At 48.0% G+C, this 15,140-nt stretch overlaps 4 protein-coding genes across 4 annotated transcripts; 1 reads left to right on the top strand and 3 right to left on the bottom strand.

Annotated features, from left to right (window-relative positions):
* Positions 1-319: 319 nt before the first annotated feature.
* On the bottom strand, positions 320-1,370 carry BKA55DRAFT_582132 (ankyrin repeat-containing domain protein). Its single transcript, XM_046194093.1, has one exon. It carries the CDS (start codon positions 1,275-1,277, stop codon positions 666-668), a length of 612 nt encoding a protein of 203 aa, XP_046043385.1. The 5' UTR covers positions 1,278-1,370; the 3' UTR covers positions 320-665.
* A 786-nt stretch (positions 1,371-2,156) lies between these two features.
* On the top strand, positions 2,157-4,325 carry BKA55DRAFT_545009 (uncharacterized protein; the record flags this gene model as incomplete). Its single annotated transcript, XM_046190773.1, has 1 exon — positions 2,157-4,325. One exon carries the CDS (start codon positions 2,157-2,159, stop codon positions 4,323-4,325), a length of 2,169 nt encoding a protein of 722 aa, XP_046043384.1.
* Positions 4,326-6,364: 2,039 nt separating this feature from the next.
* On the bottom strand, positions 6,365-8,424 carry BKA55DRAFT_598563 (uncharacterized protein; the record flags this gene model as incomplete). The annotated part of the gene is made up of 2 exons (XM_046196259.1): positions 6,365-7,938; positions 8,061-8,424. 2 exons carry the CDS (start codon positions 8,422-8,424, stop codon positions 6,365-6,367), a joined length of 1,938 nt encoding a protein of 645 aa, XP_046043383.1.
* Positions 8,425-11,235: 2,811 nt separating this feature from the next.
* On the bottom strand, positions 11,236-14,987 carry BKA55DRAFT_598562 (alkaline-phosphatase-like protein; the record flags this gene model as incomplete). Its single annotated transcript, XM_046196258.1, has 7 exons — positions 11,236-12,977; positions 13,062-13,412; positions 13,470-13,714; positions 13,768-14,009; positions 14,193-14,320; positions 14,555-14,677; positions 14,960-14,987. The coding sequence occupies 7 exons, from the start codon at positions 14,985-14,987 to the stop codon at positions 11,236-11,238; spliced, it is 2,859 nt and encodes a 952-aa protein (XP_046043382.1).
* Positions 14,988-15,140: the final 153 nt, after the last annotated feature.

Here is a 15,140-nt window from a genome sequence, read left to right as displayed (position 1 = left end):
TCATGTATCAGGATTGGTTGAATGTGGCCTCGAACAAAGGCAGAGTCTTGCCTTTATGCGTTTTCAAGCACCAGCAGGGAATCTGCTCTTCACAACAACGCTTTTCCAGTCAAGCTTACAAAGTCTTGTATTCTACATAGTTTGGGCTTCTACTGTACTACCCCCTGAGAAGTGGATTCTTTGTCAAGATTAGGCCCATTAGCCTGATTGCACACCTTTTTCGGCTGGGAGCGTACATAAACATGCGTAGCGTGGGTTATAAATGGACCACGGAAACGACTCTTTCTCGAACCATCACGCAGACAAGTGCCAAAAGTGGCCGGGTGCTCTATGATCTTTTACGCTACGGTGCTAAGAGTATCTAATTGACCTCTGAAATAGGGTCCTTGCGCATTACTTGTCTAAGACCCTGCCTTCTCTAGACTTTATCGAATTTACATGTCCCTAAATCTTGAGTCAGAAAAACGGCCGAGGATATTCAATTTCTTGCAGCGCGATCGCTGGCGAGTCTCGCGCGACTAAAGACTAAAGAAAGGCGCAGTGGCTTAGAGAAAACGGAAGACTTTGAAGAGGCGATGAAGATTTTGGGCTGACTAGAATACGATCAAAGCTCATGTCAAACGAGCAAGGTTAAGTCGAGGAGCTGAGGAAATGGTCTCTGTACATTATGTCTTGCTGTAGCTTTCCTTCTCCTCCCTGCGCAGCTTAACTGCCGCGCCTAGCTTCCGAGCTGATGCCATGCTAGCTTGATCTTGTGCGGTCACGTCTGCTCCTTTCTCTAGCAACAGCCTCTCAACCAAATCGTGACCCCCTTGTAGTGCATACCACAAGGGGACACGGCCGGAGTGACCTCGTCCGTTCACGTCTGCGCCCTTCTCAAGTAGTCGCTGCACAATCGCCGTGCAGCCTGCTGCCGATGCAAGGTGCAGCGCCGTATCGCCATCATCGTTCCGCGTATCGATCTGCACGTCTTGATCCAGCAGGAACTGTACAATCCTGTCAAACCCAAGGAGGGATGCTTCATGTAATGCTGTAATACCCTCGCTCCCTCTCGCATTGACGTCTGCGCCTTTTTCGCAAAGGAGTTTTACGAGTTCGTAATCACCCCTATATGATGCATGTTGCAGAAGAGTCATGCCATCTTCATCTTTCGCGTTTGCGTTTCCGTGACTGTCGATGAGTAGCCGAGTGAATAAAAGTTCAGGTCTCTCAAGGGCGGCGCTGTCGTCCGACACGTCTGACGACGAATCATCACGTAGTGTACTCCGTGCGGCCATGCGTGGGACCGAGTTCGACCGAAGGTGCAAGCTAGTGTGTAATTATTTTGTCTCAAAATGCTCTTGATCAGATTCAATTCGAAAGATGCCGACTTCCCCGCATTCGTTGCTTGGACGGAACCTCAGGCAAGACTTTGATTGGATTTGAGCTTAGCTAAGCGAGCTTCCCTACTGGGATCAAGGTCGCCGCCGCCACACTCGCTCGGCCTGAAGAACCTTGCACTGCCCGTTAGTTTCCTGCTAGCCAATCGGATCCTGCCATGCTTGCCTGCCGGAAAGGAAATGGTTGATCCACCTCGTTTTTTGATTGGGTGAGGCTGTACGTACTGGAGGCGTGATCCCATCTCTTCAGGCCAGCTTCGGAACGGGTCCCCAGGGGGGAAGAATTACACCAGTCTCGTGTTTGTTTTCCACCACCAAGCGATCATTTCGTCAAACAGAGCCGATAAGATGCTTCATCATCCGAGTCATGTTCAACACATCTGCATACGATGACGTAAGTCCGGAAGGAAATGTGGATGACGGGACAGTTCATCTCTTGGGTTGTGCGCAGACTCTAGGTGTTTAACTGACCCACTGTTATTCCAATATCAGCCGAAGCTCTATTTTGGCCAGACATACATCTGTATCTGTTATTATCTTATGAGCAGGAAACCTGCCACTCCTACAGAATTTTGGTGTTAAGGTATTCTTCTTGTGTCTAACTATAAATGGCTTAGATCCTTGTGACTCAGACTGCTCAAGAGATGTGCCCCACCAATCGGACTAATGGTACAATTACCGTTATTTATCCGAACGGCGGATACGTAGAGCCGAGTTTGCTTGCGCGTCAACGTAATTCCCGAACAACCTAAACTTTGCAGACAAAGACGGACCACGATGACGGACCACGATGATGAAATCCAAAGACTCCGGCGTGAGTTGAAGGAGACGAAAGAACGAGAAACGGCAGCAATAGAACGAGAAACGGCAGCAAGAGAACGAGAAACGGCAGCAAGAGAACGAGAAACGGCAGCAAGAGAACAAGAAAGGGCAGCAAGAGAACGTGAAGAATTGGCAAGGGCACGAGAGGAGAATCTTAGACGCGATCAACAAGACACCTCATATGACGAGTACCTGCAACTCTGCCACGAAGACCTCTTCACGACCCTCAAGGTGCAGGACAAGTCGAAGCCGTCCGGCGGCGGCACAACAGATGTAACGGGTAAACGCTATCCTTTATGGTTGCGACCTTGGGATGGATTTCTCGACGAGCAGAAATCGTGCCACTGCATCATCAAGGAAATACTCGAAGGCTCCCTCCTGCCCTCACGACTAGCTGTCCGCGCGATAGCGCAAGCTGCACACAAAAGGCCCGTGGCCAGTGAGGACGACCTCAGGACTTTTGAGCATCTAGCTGTAGAAGATCCTGTGGAGAACGTTTTTGCCGCGCTTGGTTCTCGATCCCAAAACCACCCGATCGGACGCGAACTCGATTGCAAAGCGATCACATTCGAGAACCACCCTCTTAGCCTGACGGAGACCGACGAGATTGATCGCAACGATGACGAGGTATTCTTCGAGACTGTACAAGGGCAACCCGGGTCAAAGAAAAGAGTGGCACGGCAACGCAGAGCCTCAAGAAGAAATGGGCCAGATAGATGGTGTATTCGATCCAGGAATTCGGGGGAAAAGAATACCGCATTTCCCAGCGAGTACAAAGCAGCACATAAAATCCCGGTCGAAAGTTTTCAGAAGGCCATGCATAGAGAGGACCTATTTATCCGCGCCATCTCAAGAATTTCCAGCGGGAAAGCTAGCATGGACGGGGAGAGTCATCTACAAGAACAGATAGAGGAAACGGTTGCCAAAGCATTGGCACAGACATTCCACTACATGATTCGGCTCGGCAGTAGCTATGGATACCTTACCGCTGGAAAGTCGTTGATCTTCCTGCACATTGGAGACGATCCCACAGTGCTGTATTACCACATGGCCCAGCCAGAAAATGACGCCGATCGTGAGGACGGAACGGTCGATCCCTTCTACACCGCCGTTGCACAACTCGCCGCATTTTGCTTACAGACCTGCCGGTGCTCTGGGAAGTCTAATCAGTGGAGAGAGGCGGCAATCTCATTGCTCAACGAATGGCCAGAGCCATATGCTGAGATGTGCGGTGGAACAACGGAGGAGGAAGCATCGCCAGAGTCAACACGCTCTGTCTCGTCGTATGCTGGGTCTATAGTTGCTGCTCAGAAACTCACAGTAGAGCTGCGACAAACGACAAGGGCATCATGCAAGAACTCTGAACCCTTGCCGAAGATTGATGCCAGCGATACCAGTAGTGGCGATGACGAGCCTCTGGTTGACGAAAGTGGACGGACTCAAGGTGCGCGGCCATCACTACAAGTGTCAGCCCGTGGCTCGAAAAAGCGAAAAGACATGACACCGGGAAACGACGGGTCTACAGGCAGCGGAGCGTCGGAACTCGAGGCTCGACCGTATTGCACGCAAAGCTGTCTGCTGGGCCTCAAAAGAGATGGGCTTCTCGATGAGAAATGTCCGAATGTGGCTCTGCATCGCCGTGCCAAAAGCGGCCTGTCGCATCCCATCAGTGCTACTCGTCTCAGGGAACTATTATGCAAGAAACTAGCTCGCCCCGTCTACCGCCTTCGCTATTTGAAACCCCTGGACAGCGATGGCAAATACGGTGATACAGGGGCACTTTTCAAGCTGACACTGGGATGTTACGGGATATACATTGTTGGGAAAGGAACATTCGCCGCGGCTGTCACAAGGTTGCAACACGAAGCGAATGTCTACTCGCGTCTAGAACCACTGCAGGGCCACTTTGTCCCCGTTTGCTTGGGCAGCATCGATTTGGAGACGCCCTACCCGTTGGTATTGGCTGACATCGTTCACATGTTGCTGATGTCATGGGTAGGAGATACGATTGTGACGAACGACAGTATCCTAGAAGAGGAGACGCGGTTACGGAGCTGGTTCGCAAGCAAGGCGTTGTACACAACGACATGCGCAGGCGAACCTCCTCTGGAACGACGAGCATGACCGCATCATGCTCATCGATTTCAACTTGGCGATCCTGTTGCCCCGGCGCGACATAAGCAGGTATCGAAGTTAACTGGTAAGAGAAAGAGGCATGGCGCGACTCTGAGACCTATCATTATGGTAGATCACGGCACTTGGAGGGGTTTGAAGGCCATGATCGGCCTGGCTGCACTGTTTCATTGTAGATGTCGATTTGAACCCCAACTCCCCCCGGCTATGTAAGCATACAGAGGTGCACCACATATCCCCTAAATATCTGAGCGGGCTCTTTCACCCGCTTCCGTGGCCGATTTTGCGGCTCTCAATCAGATCCGGACACTCAAGCGCTGAAGCCTGCTCAACGGCGTGAATACGCATGACGAGCCAGCCACCCCTGAGTAATGGAGACAGTGCTACCATTTGCCAACATTGGGAGACTCACGTGCCAATTTGAGCCACTTCCTGGGAAGCCAAAGTATGATTGCTAAGGAACTGTGCTCAACCAATTGATGTGGTCTACGTAATCCATATTTTATCCGGAAGATCACGCGGGCTAAACAGGAGATATCATGCAATCAGTCACTCTGCATTGACCGTCCGGGACTGTCGATCAACCATACAGATTGGGGTGACCTGACCAAGTACCCGATTCTGTCTCTATTGAGACCAAGAGTCCGGAACAATCCCACGATGTCGCACTGTTTGCAGATAACCATAAGCATAATTATTGAAGTCAGGAAGTAACAGTTAACCCCAAGCACCATTACGAATACAGAGTTAAGCCATAGCCATTAATATAAAAACATATCAAGAAGTAATAAGTTAATACCAAACTAAATGTAATATAGCTAGTATGGTACTAATGAGCATTATTATTGAGCAGAATCTGAATAATCTTCTCGTGGCGGTGTAATGATGCTAGCTTTAGGGCTGTTGGGCGCCCTCTTCTTGGTACATTAGCATCGGCGCCTTCATCGAGAAGAAGTTGGACAATACGGGTATGCCCTCCCGATGATGCTAGGCAAAGGACCCCGTTTAATGTCGATTGAATTGTGCATTCGGACTCTATGTCATGGGAAGTACACTGCCACTTGTGAGCAATGATGGCCTTCCTAGCCGTGTTTAACCTTCCTTTCTTTACAGCCCAGAGTAGGGCAGCTGGGCTGTCGCTTTTCGCATCGCGGTAATATAAGATGTCGTCAATGATAGGGTAAATTTGCTTGCTAGTGCGAAGCAAAGTGGCAAGCTCTTTTGGCTCAAGGAAAGTAGCAATTATGAAGTAAAGTTCTGGCGGTAAGGCAAGAAGTACCATTTCGTCTTTTGGAAGTTGTTTCCAGCTACAGCGGGACAAGGCCACGGGGAAAAGGTTTAGACAGAAATGTGGCATAACTCAGTGAAAATAATCTAGACGAGACATGACAGGCAGAGATGGTAATAAAACAGGTTAACTACCAGCTTGCTAGGTGGGAGTTTTGGGCCGGTTAGACTTCTCTGGACAAATTCGCATGGTACGCAACAGGTCCCTGCTTTGCGTCCAGAATGGGACCTTGTAAGCTACGTATCTTAGGCATTATTTGTAGGTGTTCTATAACATAGCTATTTCAGTCTATCCCTTTCATACGAATCCCTTTCATACGAATGCTCCGTCTAAGAAGTTCGACAGGCAGAGTACCTGTGGGGGCAGAAGTCATCGAAGAAGAAAAAGAAGAAGGAAGACTAGGAAAAAAGAGAGTTTATTCAGAACTGGGGTTGTAACCTCTAACAAGAGAAATACTTCCCTCAGTCTAGCCAATCCCAATACGGAATTATCTCAGCCACAACAAGCCACAGTAGCTTCGATTCAGTGCTTCAGTACTCTGTACATTCATCATCCAACGAGGACTTTAAGTCTCTTCTACGCTCCTAAATTTAAACGTACTACTAGCGATCTTTAATGTAACACGCCTCTGAGCTGACTGTGTGGATGTCAATACCCTGTCATGCTATCTCCTTGATTACCCCCAGGCCCAGTAATGTAATAAAAACTACTGACTACTCGTCCTTGCAATTCTCTCCTTCTCTCAAGGGTGCAGTCTAACTTTGAAAACTTGGCCCCTATAATTTATATCTAATTGGTTCAAGCAATTCGGGGGGAGTGATGCCGTGTATGTAGATTTTTCAATGTCAATCACAGATGATTCTCCGTCCTGTTGGACTAGTTCGTCGTTGATATCAGTCATCCACTCGACATCAAATTTTAGGTGATTGTGGGGATACTCCTTGTTCCCATTGTGAAACGCCGAATATTCAACATAGAGTCTCAGTGGACCAACACGGACGCACGTCGCATCATCCGAGGGAACGCAACCAGCGATTAGTTTGCGTTGGGGTTTCATCCCTAGTTTGTTATAGGTTTCGCCCTCACTATCCGAATACGGTAGCATTTGGATTTGATCGCTGGTTGCCATTGGTGTAGCGATTTCCATGATCGAGGCAGTATCGTCTACAGGAACGGAATATTCTGGAATACCCCCAGCAGCTTCTGAGCACCCAGTCGGCAAAGTAGCTATCCTTTGTTTCACCTCCTCACTGGTCATTCTTCTATGAGATGTATTGGTGGTGTTGTCGCTTGTCGTCTCCACGGCTCTTGGACTTGTTAACACTGAAGCTAACGTTGAAACCGATCGTCTAATTGTGAGAATTGTGCTTTCTAGGGGATCCGGTAATCTGAATTTCCTCTGCTGTCTGAATAAGTCTCTAACGCTGTTTCCGGCCATCGCTTCTAAAGCATGATTGAACTTCCTCATTGTTTTGTCGTTCACTGATGACGCTGGTAAACGCCAGCCAGGGTAAAGTCTTCCGTGACATTTTGGGCTGTGAAGTTTCGTGATGGTGGTAATGAAGTAGTCGCAAAGATAGCAAGCATCCTTGCTCGAACATACGACGCGTGGTGGTCGGGTTAAGCGAAGTGCTTCAATGTGGTAGAACAACTGGATTTCGGCATGGATTTTCGCTCCTTTCAGAGCTCGCCGTACCTGATCCGAGAACATGTGTTCAGCCTCGTCTTTACCAAGCTTCAATAAAGAATAAATCCTATCAGAATTGGCAGAAAGGTGGTGTTTGCTGGCAATCCGGCGTAATGTAGTACTTAAAGAAGGCGAATGGTGATTGACTTCTACTCTGGCGAACATTTGACGCTGAAGAGTGACGGAAACAACTTCTGCTCTTCGGAGGGCCGGGTAACGCTTAGCCATGCGACAAAGGTATCTAGCCGCCTCCCTATATCTAGCCACTTTGCAGATGATGTTATACAAACTGATTCTCAAGCTGGGGTCTATGAGATTGTTTGGGATGCAATAAAGTAGCTCATGGAGTTTATTCGTCGTCCACATTTTATGGACTCCTTTCACGAGTTCCCGCAATCGAGTAGTTGTTTGGTGCTTGGTCCATGCTGTAATGAGCTTGACAGCTTCATTCGCCCTAACTTCGAAGGTCGATGCAGACTCCACCAAGTCTCTTGGATCCAATTGTTTTCGGTGAAGTTTTCTCAGAGCATCGACAGTCTGACTTAGAGTTTCAACCATCGGTTTCTTGATATTTTGTTTATTGCTTGGACGTAGACGAAGACGACTGAGGATGCGTTCGGCACAGACATCTATAATCACGCGAAAGACATCCTCAATCGTATCATAGGTATCGCAAGCTACTTCTCAATTAGTACGTAGTCTTATTCATATTTATGTGGAAGAGGCCTCATGACTGGGTCAATGCACGCACTCTCTGTATGCTGCGAAAGTGACGCAAGTATCCTACTCAACGCGAGTTTCATTTCTAGTAGGTCGGTGTTGCTGTCATCAAAACCTTTCTTATTTACTGCCAAGTGAACTTTCAAAGCGCAGACGCCAGGAATACTCTCGATGCATAAAGCAGGAATTCGATTCGGATCATCCCGAATACTGGAAAGGAAAGCCAGGGTACTCGCTAGTCCCCGCTCTTTGTCAAACGGCAAATTGTATCCCGCCTCGGGTATCTGATCTTTGTCAATCGGCGAGGTCTTGGGCATACTTGGGACACCGTGTAAGAGAAAAAGAAAGCTGATATTCTCAGCACATAAGATGTTAGGATTCAGCTCATAGTCCATGTTGCCAGGCATAGTTTTATTGTGTGTTTTCGAACCGAGGGGAAAACTAGACTAACTCACCGCCACCCCACACACCCCCCGTCCCCGCACACCCGTGATAGCATCACAACCGAATCCGTAGATGACTTCAATTAATTCTACAATAACGAGTATTTATTCAATTTAACTGAGAGTTTGGAAACTGATTTACGAATATTGTATCTGCAGTCTGTGTTTTTGGCGGATTCTTTTTACGTTGTTTTCTCTTATTTCCCTCGATCTGATGTAGTACGTTCTTTTCAGCCTGATCACGAGCCGAGATAATCTGTTCAATCTCAGGGAAAGCCTTGTTGGGGTCAAATTGAACGGCGACTCGGCCAGTGGGCTCTCTTGCTGCTACTGACGCCTTCAGTACTGCTTTTTCCTCCTCTAGGCGTTGAATTTGACTGTTCTTCTGGTCGATACATTTCATCGCCTTCTTCATGATACAATTGAAGTCGCGAATAAAGGTATTTCCTTGACTTTGCACGGCTTCCAGTTGTTTTTGAATATCGGCACTTCCTTGGGGCGTACTCCAGATCGTATCAGCGATTACTTGGGCCTTCCTTGGTGTTATAGGCCCGTTGAAGCGCTTGCGTTTCTTCTCCCTTGGCTTCAACGCCGCTAACGCCTTCTGTAGATTGATCGGGAAAAGCCCAGAGGCCGAGAAACCACTTATTATGTTCCTACGGCTCAGGGCTTTCAATGAAGCCCTCTCATAAGCTTTTAGGAAGAGTCGTTGTTGGTGTGGCGAGGTTGCTTCGTATGAGGCCCAAGAGCGGGTAAACTGGCGATAGTACGTTTTCAACGGCCCAAATACGGCAACATCGAGCGGCTGAGTGATATGTGATGAGTGTGAGGGTAACCAAGAGAGCCAAATCTTATGCAGCCATGCCTTTTTCATCAATTCCGCTGTAATATGTGACTTATGCTGGTCTAGGACCAATAGTCTCCATTGATTAGGATCCTTCGGCTTAGTCTGCGGTACGAATACCCCCATGAACCAACGGACGAAGATGTCGCTGTTAGACCAACCGGTTGGACTGCAAGTGTACTTCCAATCAGGAAAAACGGCTGGAAACCACTGTCCTTGGAGGTTCTCGCCGGTAAAAACGACACAAGGCGTGAGACGCCGACCGTCCGCTGATACGGACTCGATTATCGAGCTCCAAGTCGTATTGTCGGACTTTATCCTCTCTGAGGAAGAAGTCATCGCCGTTCCGGCTACTATGCCACCGTTGGTCTCACCGATTTGAACGCCGGTCTCGTCAACGTTGTACATATAAGGCCTAGTTATCTTCTTCGTGTTGACTACCCAGTTAAGACCATCGTAGTACTCGGAAAGTGACTCCTTCGTCACACAACGCTTCCTCGCGGATTCTATGACTCGCGATGGCTTCAATTCTATACTCGAATGGCGGGTAAAGAATCTGTCAACCCAGTTCTTGCCGATATAACAGACTTGCCCGTTGACTGATGATAACGCCTGTGCGAAGTCATGGATATCCTTCTTCGTGAGAGGCTGAAAAGCGCGCTCTCGTTCGATAATATAGTTGACTAGGTCATCTTCCTGCTCTACAGTAAGCGACTGATCTTTCTGATGTGCCGTGCGGATGTCCTGGCCTCCGGCGCATCGATCATGCAATGTTGAGAGCTTGACCGAGTGTTTTACCGCCGAGGGCCGCAAACCAATGATTTCCACGTCCTCAATGGCCAATAACATCCTCTTTTCATAATCTGATAGCTGCGATTCCATTGCCATTGAAATAAAGAAAAACGGATTTTATTTGATAAATACAGAATAAAATGAAGAATCCTGTGTTGATGACGCGTTGATGGTGTTGAAGTGTGCGGGGACAGGGGGTGTGTGGGGTGGCGGTGAGTTAGTCTAGAAGCGGGGTTGCCAGTCGCTCAAACACAAGACCATCGCAGGCGCCCTTGATTTCATTCGTCAACAAGCTCTGTCACGTTATGCACCTGCACCATTTGCGGCGCCACGGTTTCCAAGAGGTAAATGGTCGGCCGGATCATTTACAGTCGTTTGTTTCCTTCAAAGGTAGATACGTACATGAAAATGAACCATGTGACTTATACCTGCGTAAGGGCCGTTTTATTTCTCCTCCCACATGTCCGTAGCTTGCTTGTTACAACTTCTAGTTTCCGTAGAGCGCGTAGGTGACTGCAGGTCTGAAATTTATGCAGTCACAAGAGATACAGGGTCGCGCAAAAGCTCACCAATCAAATTGAGCGCAATGAAGACCTTGTTATCAGGACTTCAGCCTGATGGTCCTACCTTTGGACTAGCGATGTGAAATATGGAGAATGAAGCACTATTGGTCTACATTACGCGGCAGTGATGGAGAAAATAGAAAACTTTGTACTTGATTGATATTTAGAGAATTCAGGGTTATTTTTGCCTTGATGTTTCTAGAAGAGAGAGGGAAGCATTGTTAGATTGATTTGTTCTTCTATTAGACCATCCAACCTGCTGAACAACCTAGTCTATTTGGGTGGATGCTCTCGATCTGACTTGACTCTCCCGATGCTTGGGTCTTACGTGAGGAAAGCTTTGAGATCGCAGACTGGCCTTTCAAGTGAGATTCGGATGTGCCCGAGCAATTACAATATACCCATCTGTAAAACTACATATGTATGCAACAACAGAAAGTCTTGATCAGTTCCTCGTAGCATCGACGGCCACGTCAAATGCAACATTTTGTGCTTGACAATAAAAAATTCCACTGCGCTACAAGCATTAACCCCGAAGAGTCACCGTGAACTGATTGTTCTGGTCTATTTCGTAGTCTTGTATCCCCAGAGCCTTTTACGTTCCCAAGCCCACCACTGAGCCACAGCATCAGCTTGTACAACCCATTGCGACGCTTCCTCGCCATAGAGATTTCTCACATCACCAACTAATTGTTCCATTGACCATTTCTGAAGAGGATCAAGCTCGAGCGGGTCGTTCTTCAAGTCGGTGAATCTCCACTGAGATGCACGGTCAAGCGGTATGACAAGCCTCCAGGGCGCATCTGCGGACGTCACTGAGAGCATACTCGCGCCGCTGTTGATGACGCCAAAGTTCCATGCACGACGGCCGTTCCGAGAGCTCTTATATGGCCGGATGAGCGATTGTCCTTCATAATCGTGAAGGAGATCAGATGCTATGGTCATGTCCTTACGGTTAAGCGAGCCGGTGTTAATGAGCAAGTCCAAGATCGTGGGAAGAATGGAGATTGAAGTTGCATTCGCTTCGTACTGCACGCGAGGAATATGAGGATGCCTGAACGTGATGGGCACACGAAAGTTGCTGACATGGCCATTCTTGTAGGTTCCGGTCCTGGTGGCGATATCCTCTTTGAATGCCTGCCCATGGTCTCCGACAAGAACCACAAGAGTCTCGTTGGCAATGCCGTGTAGTTCGAATAACTGCAGAAGCTCACCGAGCCATGCATCCTGGAACCTCACAGTATTCAAGTAGCTGTTGAAGTCCCTATGCCATCCCATATTCCCTTGTGTATTCACATACTCGATCTTTTTGGAATCACGGGGTAGCCCCCAAGGGTGATGGGTTGTGCTAGTGAAATGGGAAAAGAACATTCTCTTCTTCTCCCGTTGCACTTTCTCAATGAGCTCTCGTACGTGTGTCTTTAAAGTTGTTTCAGGGTAGCCAAAATAGTTGATTTCTTCCAAACCGGACCGTGCCTTAGCTCTTTGTTCCAAGACATCCTTAGCTACGATCTCTTCGAAACCCATCTCATTGTTGAATATGTGCTGGCGATCATACTTGTCTGTTATAGATTGAAAGAAGGCTGTGAGCCATTTCTGCTCCAGAAAGTCGTTCGAAGCCGTCTTACCCCCCTTATTCTGATTGAAGAGATGTAGGATTTGTGAGATGCAAGGTTGGTAACTCTGCGCTTCAGATTCTTGAAAGCTGTCGACAGGCATAGGCCAGACTCCACAGTGAGTCGCAGCCAAGCTCTTGAACGAAAGAGAAGCGGCAGTGAAACCACCTATGACGTTGATGCCACCGTAACCATCCTGCGTTGTGTCATTCCACTCTGGTATTGGTACTTTGGCGAGATCCGAACCATTTGTTTTCTTCCAGCAGCCCGCTTTTCCAGTGATCTTCTCCGCCACTGGAGTTAGTTGGGATAAAAGCGCATTGACATCATCACCGCCTTTTTGTCCCTTATGAGTGTCCAGGATGATGTTGTGAATATCTGACCCCTGTTGTAGGGGAAAGAGCTCCTCTCTAGTGCTTTCCAGCATGATCAGAGCAATGTGCTTGATCTTGACTGTCCCATTCCTAAATGAATCACTAAGGAGGTCCAAAATTCCTTCATCCTGATTGGTGATCCGAAATGGGTCGTTCACTGGATTGTAGAACATACCATCGACCTTTGTTTCGTGGCAGACACGACCAGTGCCACCACCATCCCCTACCTCTCTATCCACTTGGTTCGAATGATTTGGCGATAGCCATTTACAAAATCCAACAGGAGGTGTCTCCGATAACCAAGTCGGTAGACGGTCTCAATACATCTGGGCCAGAATGCTGTTATCGCCCGGTGCCCATCCTTTGAAGTACCCTTTGGGCTTTTCCCAGTTTGCCGTACGGATGAGTTGCGGAAAGGGCCAGAGATTCCTGCTGGAAGTATAGCGATTGGCCTGGCTGTCAGTGTGCGAGCCGATCATCTGCAGCATCGTGATGGGCAGGCACGCCGACATTTGAGAATATGGTGAGGATGGGCGGAGACTGGCCGTCAAGGCTAAGTAGAGGAATATGGTCAGGGCCAGAATCTTGGGGTATCTGCGCGAGCTCCCGGTATTGGCCTGGGGCGGTAGGTCAAGATAGACTTTTCCATGGCTGTTACCGGCCTGGGAATTGATGAAGCTCTGATAGTCATACGTGTCCTCGAAACTGTGACAACCACGACGGCGTTTGCACATGTTCCAGAGCTGTGGTGCTTTCAGAGCTATAAGTTAGCTTTTGCGGGAGACTATGTGGAGTCATGGATACTTACCTCGCAACAATGGTGCCGTAAGCATGTCCAGAGACCTGCCAGCATACTGGTACAGATGCGTCTGGGAAAACCACGATACACCTAAAATGAGAATAACACAGACGATAGCGGAATTAGATCCACTGAGTAAAAGTTTTATGCCATCCTTATCGCGAACATATCTCTGTGCATTTGTCCACGTAACCTCGGTGCCAGTCTTGTAATAGAATGTTGCATGGAAAGCTGTTGCGACGAGCAGGATGAGCCTGGTTGTTCATAAGCATTCAATCACAGGCAATTATAGACGTTTACCACATACGAGAAAGTGCAGCCTAATAAATGGCTTATGTAGGTGATGGTGGTCCTTTTCCGGGACAGGAATAGTCGTGATAGACATATAACCAATATGTCTGGAACGAGAACCGATGGCAGGAAGAGTATGAGGCCAGCATGCGGCACAGTTCCCACATATGTATGTAGGTGAATTAGCTTTGACAGGCACGTGCAGACAACGATGACGGAAAAGCTGAGTGAGACAACCATCGCAGTTACACAACAAGGCTATCTTAACGAAGGGTACCAGGGATTCGTAATATGGGAAACAATATATCGTAGGTCAGGGGCCATTCAAGAGTGCATGAAAGTCTTGTAAAGAAAAGCCACAATACTGTAATGTCCCCAGTACATTTGAATGTTGACTGATAGTTCTTGAATGGCTGCTCTGGGTTATTTGTATGTACATACAATGCACACATTACAAGCCCTTCTCAAGGTCATTGTAATAGTGGAGTCTCCTGCTTCCCTAGCTTTATTTCCATTGGCGTAAATGCCATCATACGTCTGGCTTCCCATAAACTCCTTTTCCGGCCGCGCTTTGCTTGATGCTTAATTTTGGACCAAGCCTTGAATGCACATTCATGGCTCTTTCACGCAGCTCGATCCCTTGAAAGCTCTCTGATGCCAGTCTGGGTTGATAAGATTCTGGCACTTCTGAACACTTTCCAGAAACATGGTAAAGCTCAAGGTTTTATTTCGCGGAAGTAGCTTGGATTTCAATATCGCATGGTAAAGCTGTTCAGCATGGGCCTCTTCGAGGGAATTCATACCCGTGGCATCAACCATGAAACCACATATGCTCTGATTCTTAAAAGCCGAGTACTTGTTGTTGAACTGATCCCAAAAAGCACTTTTTTTGCCTCCTGACTCTTCGAATAAGCCATGCGCAAGTGCTATTATGTGGCTAGCTTGCGCGTGGTCGACTGATTCCGGATCCGGCCCGTCATCTTTCTCGAAGAATGTTCGCAGCATGGATATCTCATCTCGTGCCAATAGCTCTCTGGCTTCTTCTGCATTATAATCAGGATATAGACTTAGAGCCAAGATCTGAAGATGTAAGCAAAACCTAGATACAGTCGACCTATCGGCTTCCTGAAAGGATGCAGATGTGAGTTGCTCTGAAGCTTCGATGCCATACTACACAGTACTCCAGCATTGCCTGGAAGTGTACATACCTTCAAATTCTCCCTGAGCGCGACCCATTGAGCCATCATCCTATCAGCGTGTTCTTTTAGTGTTTGTTTCTCAATCGACGTCAGGCTCGTGCGATCCATGATTTAGTATATAGATGCACCAGAAAATCATTTGCGCTAGAAGAGGTTGGTAGGCTTTTGAGCTTGTCCTGAGGTGACTCGA

The sequence above is a fragment of the Fusarium redolens genome (genome assembly GCF_020744475.1).
Source record: "Fusarium redolens strain MPI-CAGE-AT-0023 chromosome Unknown BKA55scaffold_21, whole genome shotgun sequence".
NCBI classification, from domain to species: domain Eukaryota; kingdom Fungi; phylum Ascomycota; class Sordariomycetes; order Hypocreales; family Nectriaceae; genus Fusarium; species Fusarium redolens.
This window is presented reverse-complemented; position numbering and strand designations above follow the sequence as displayed.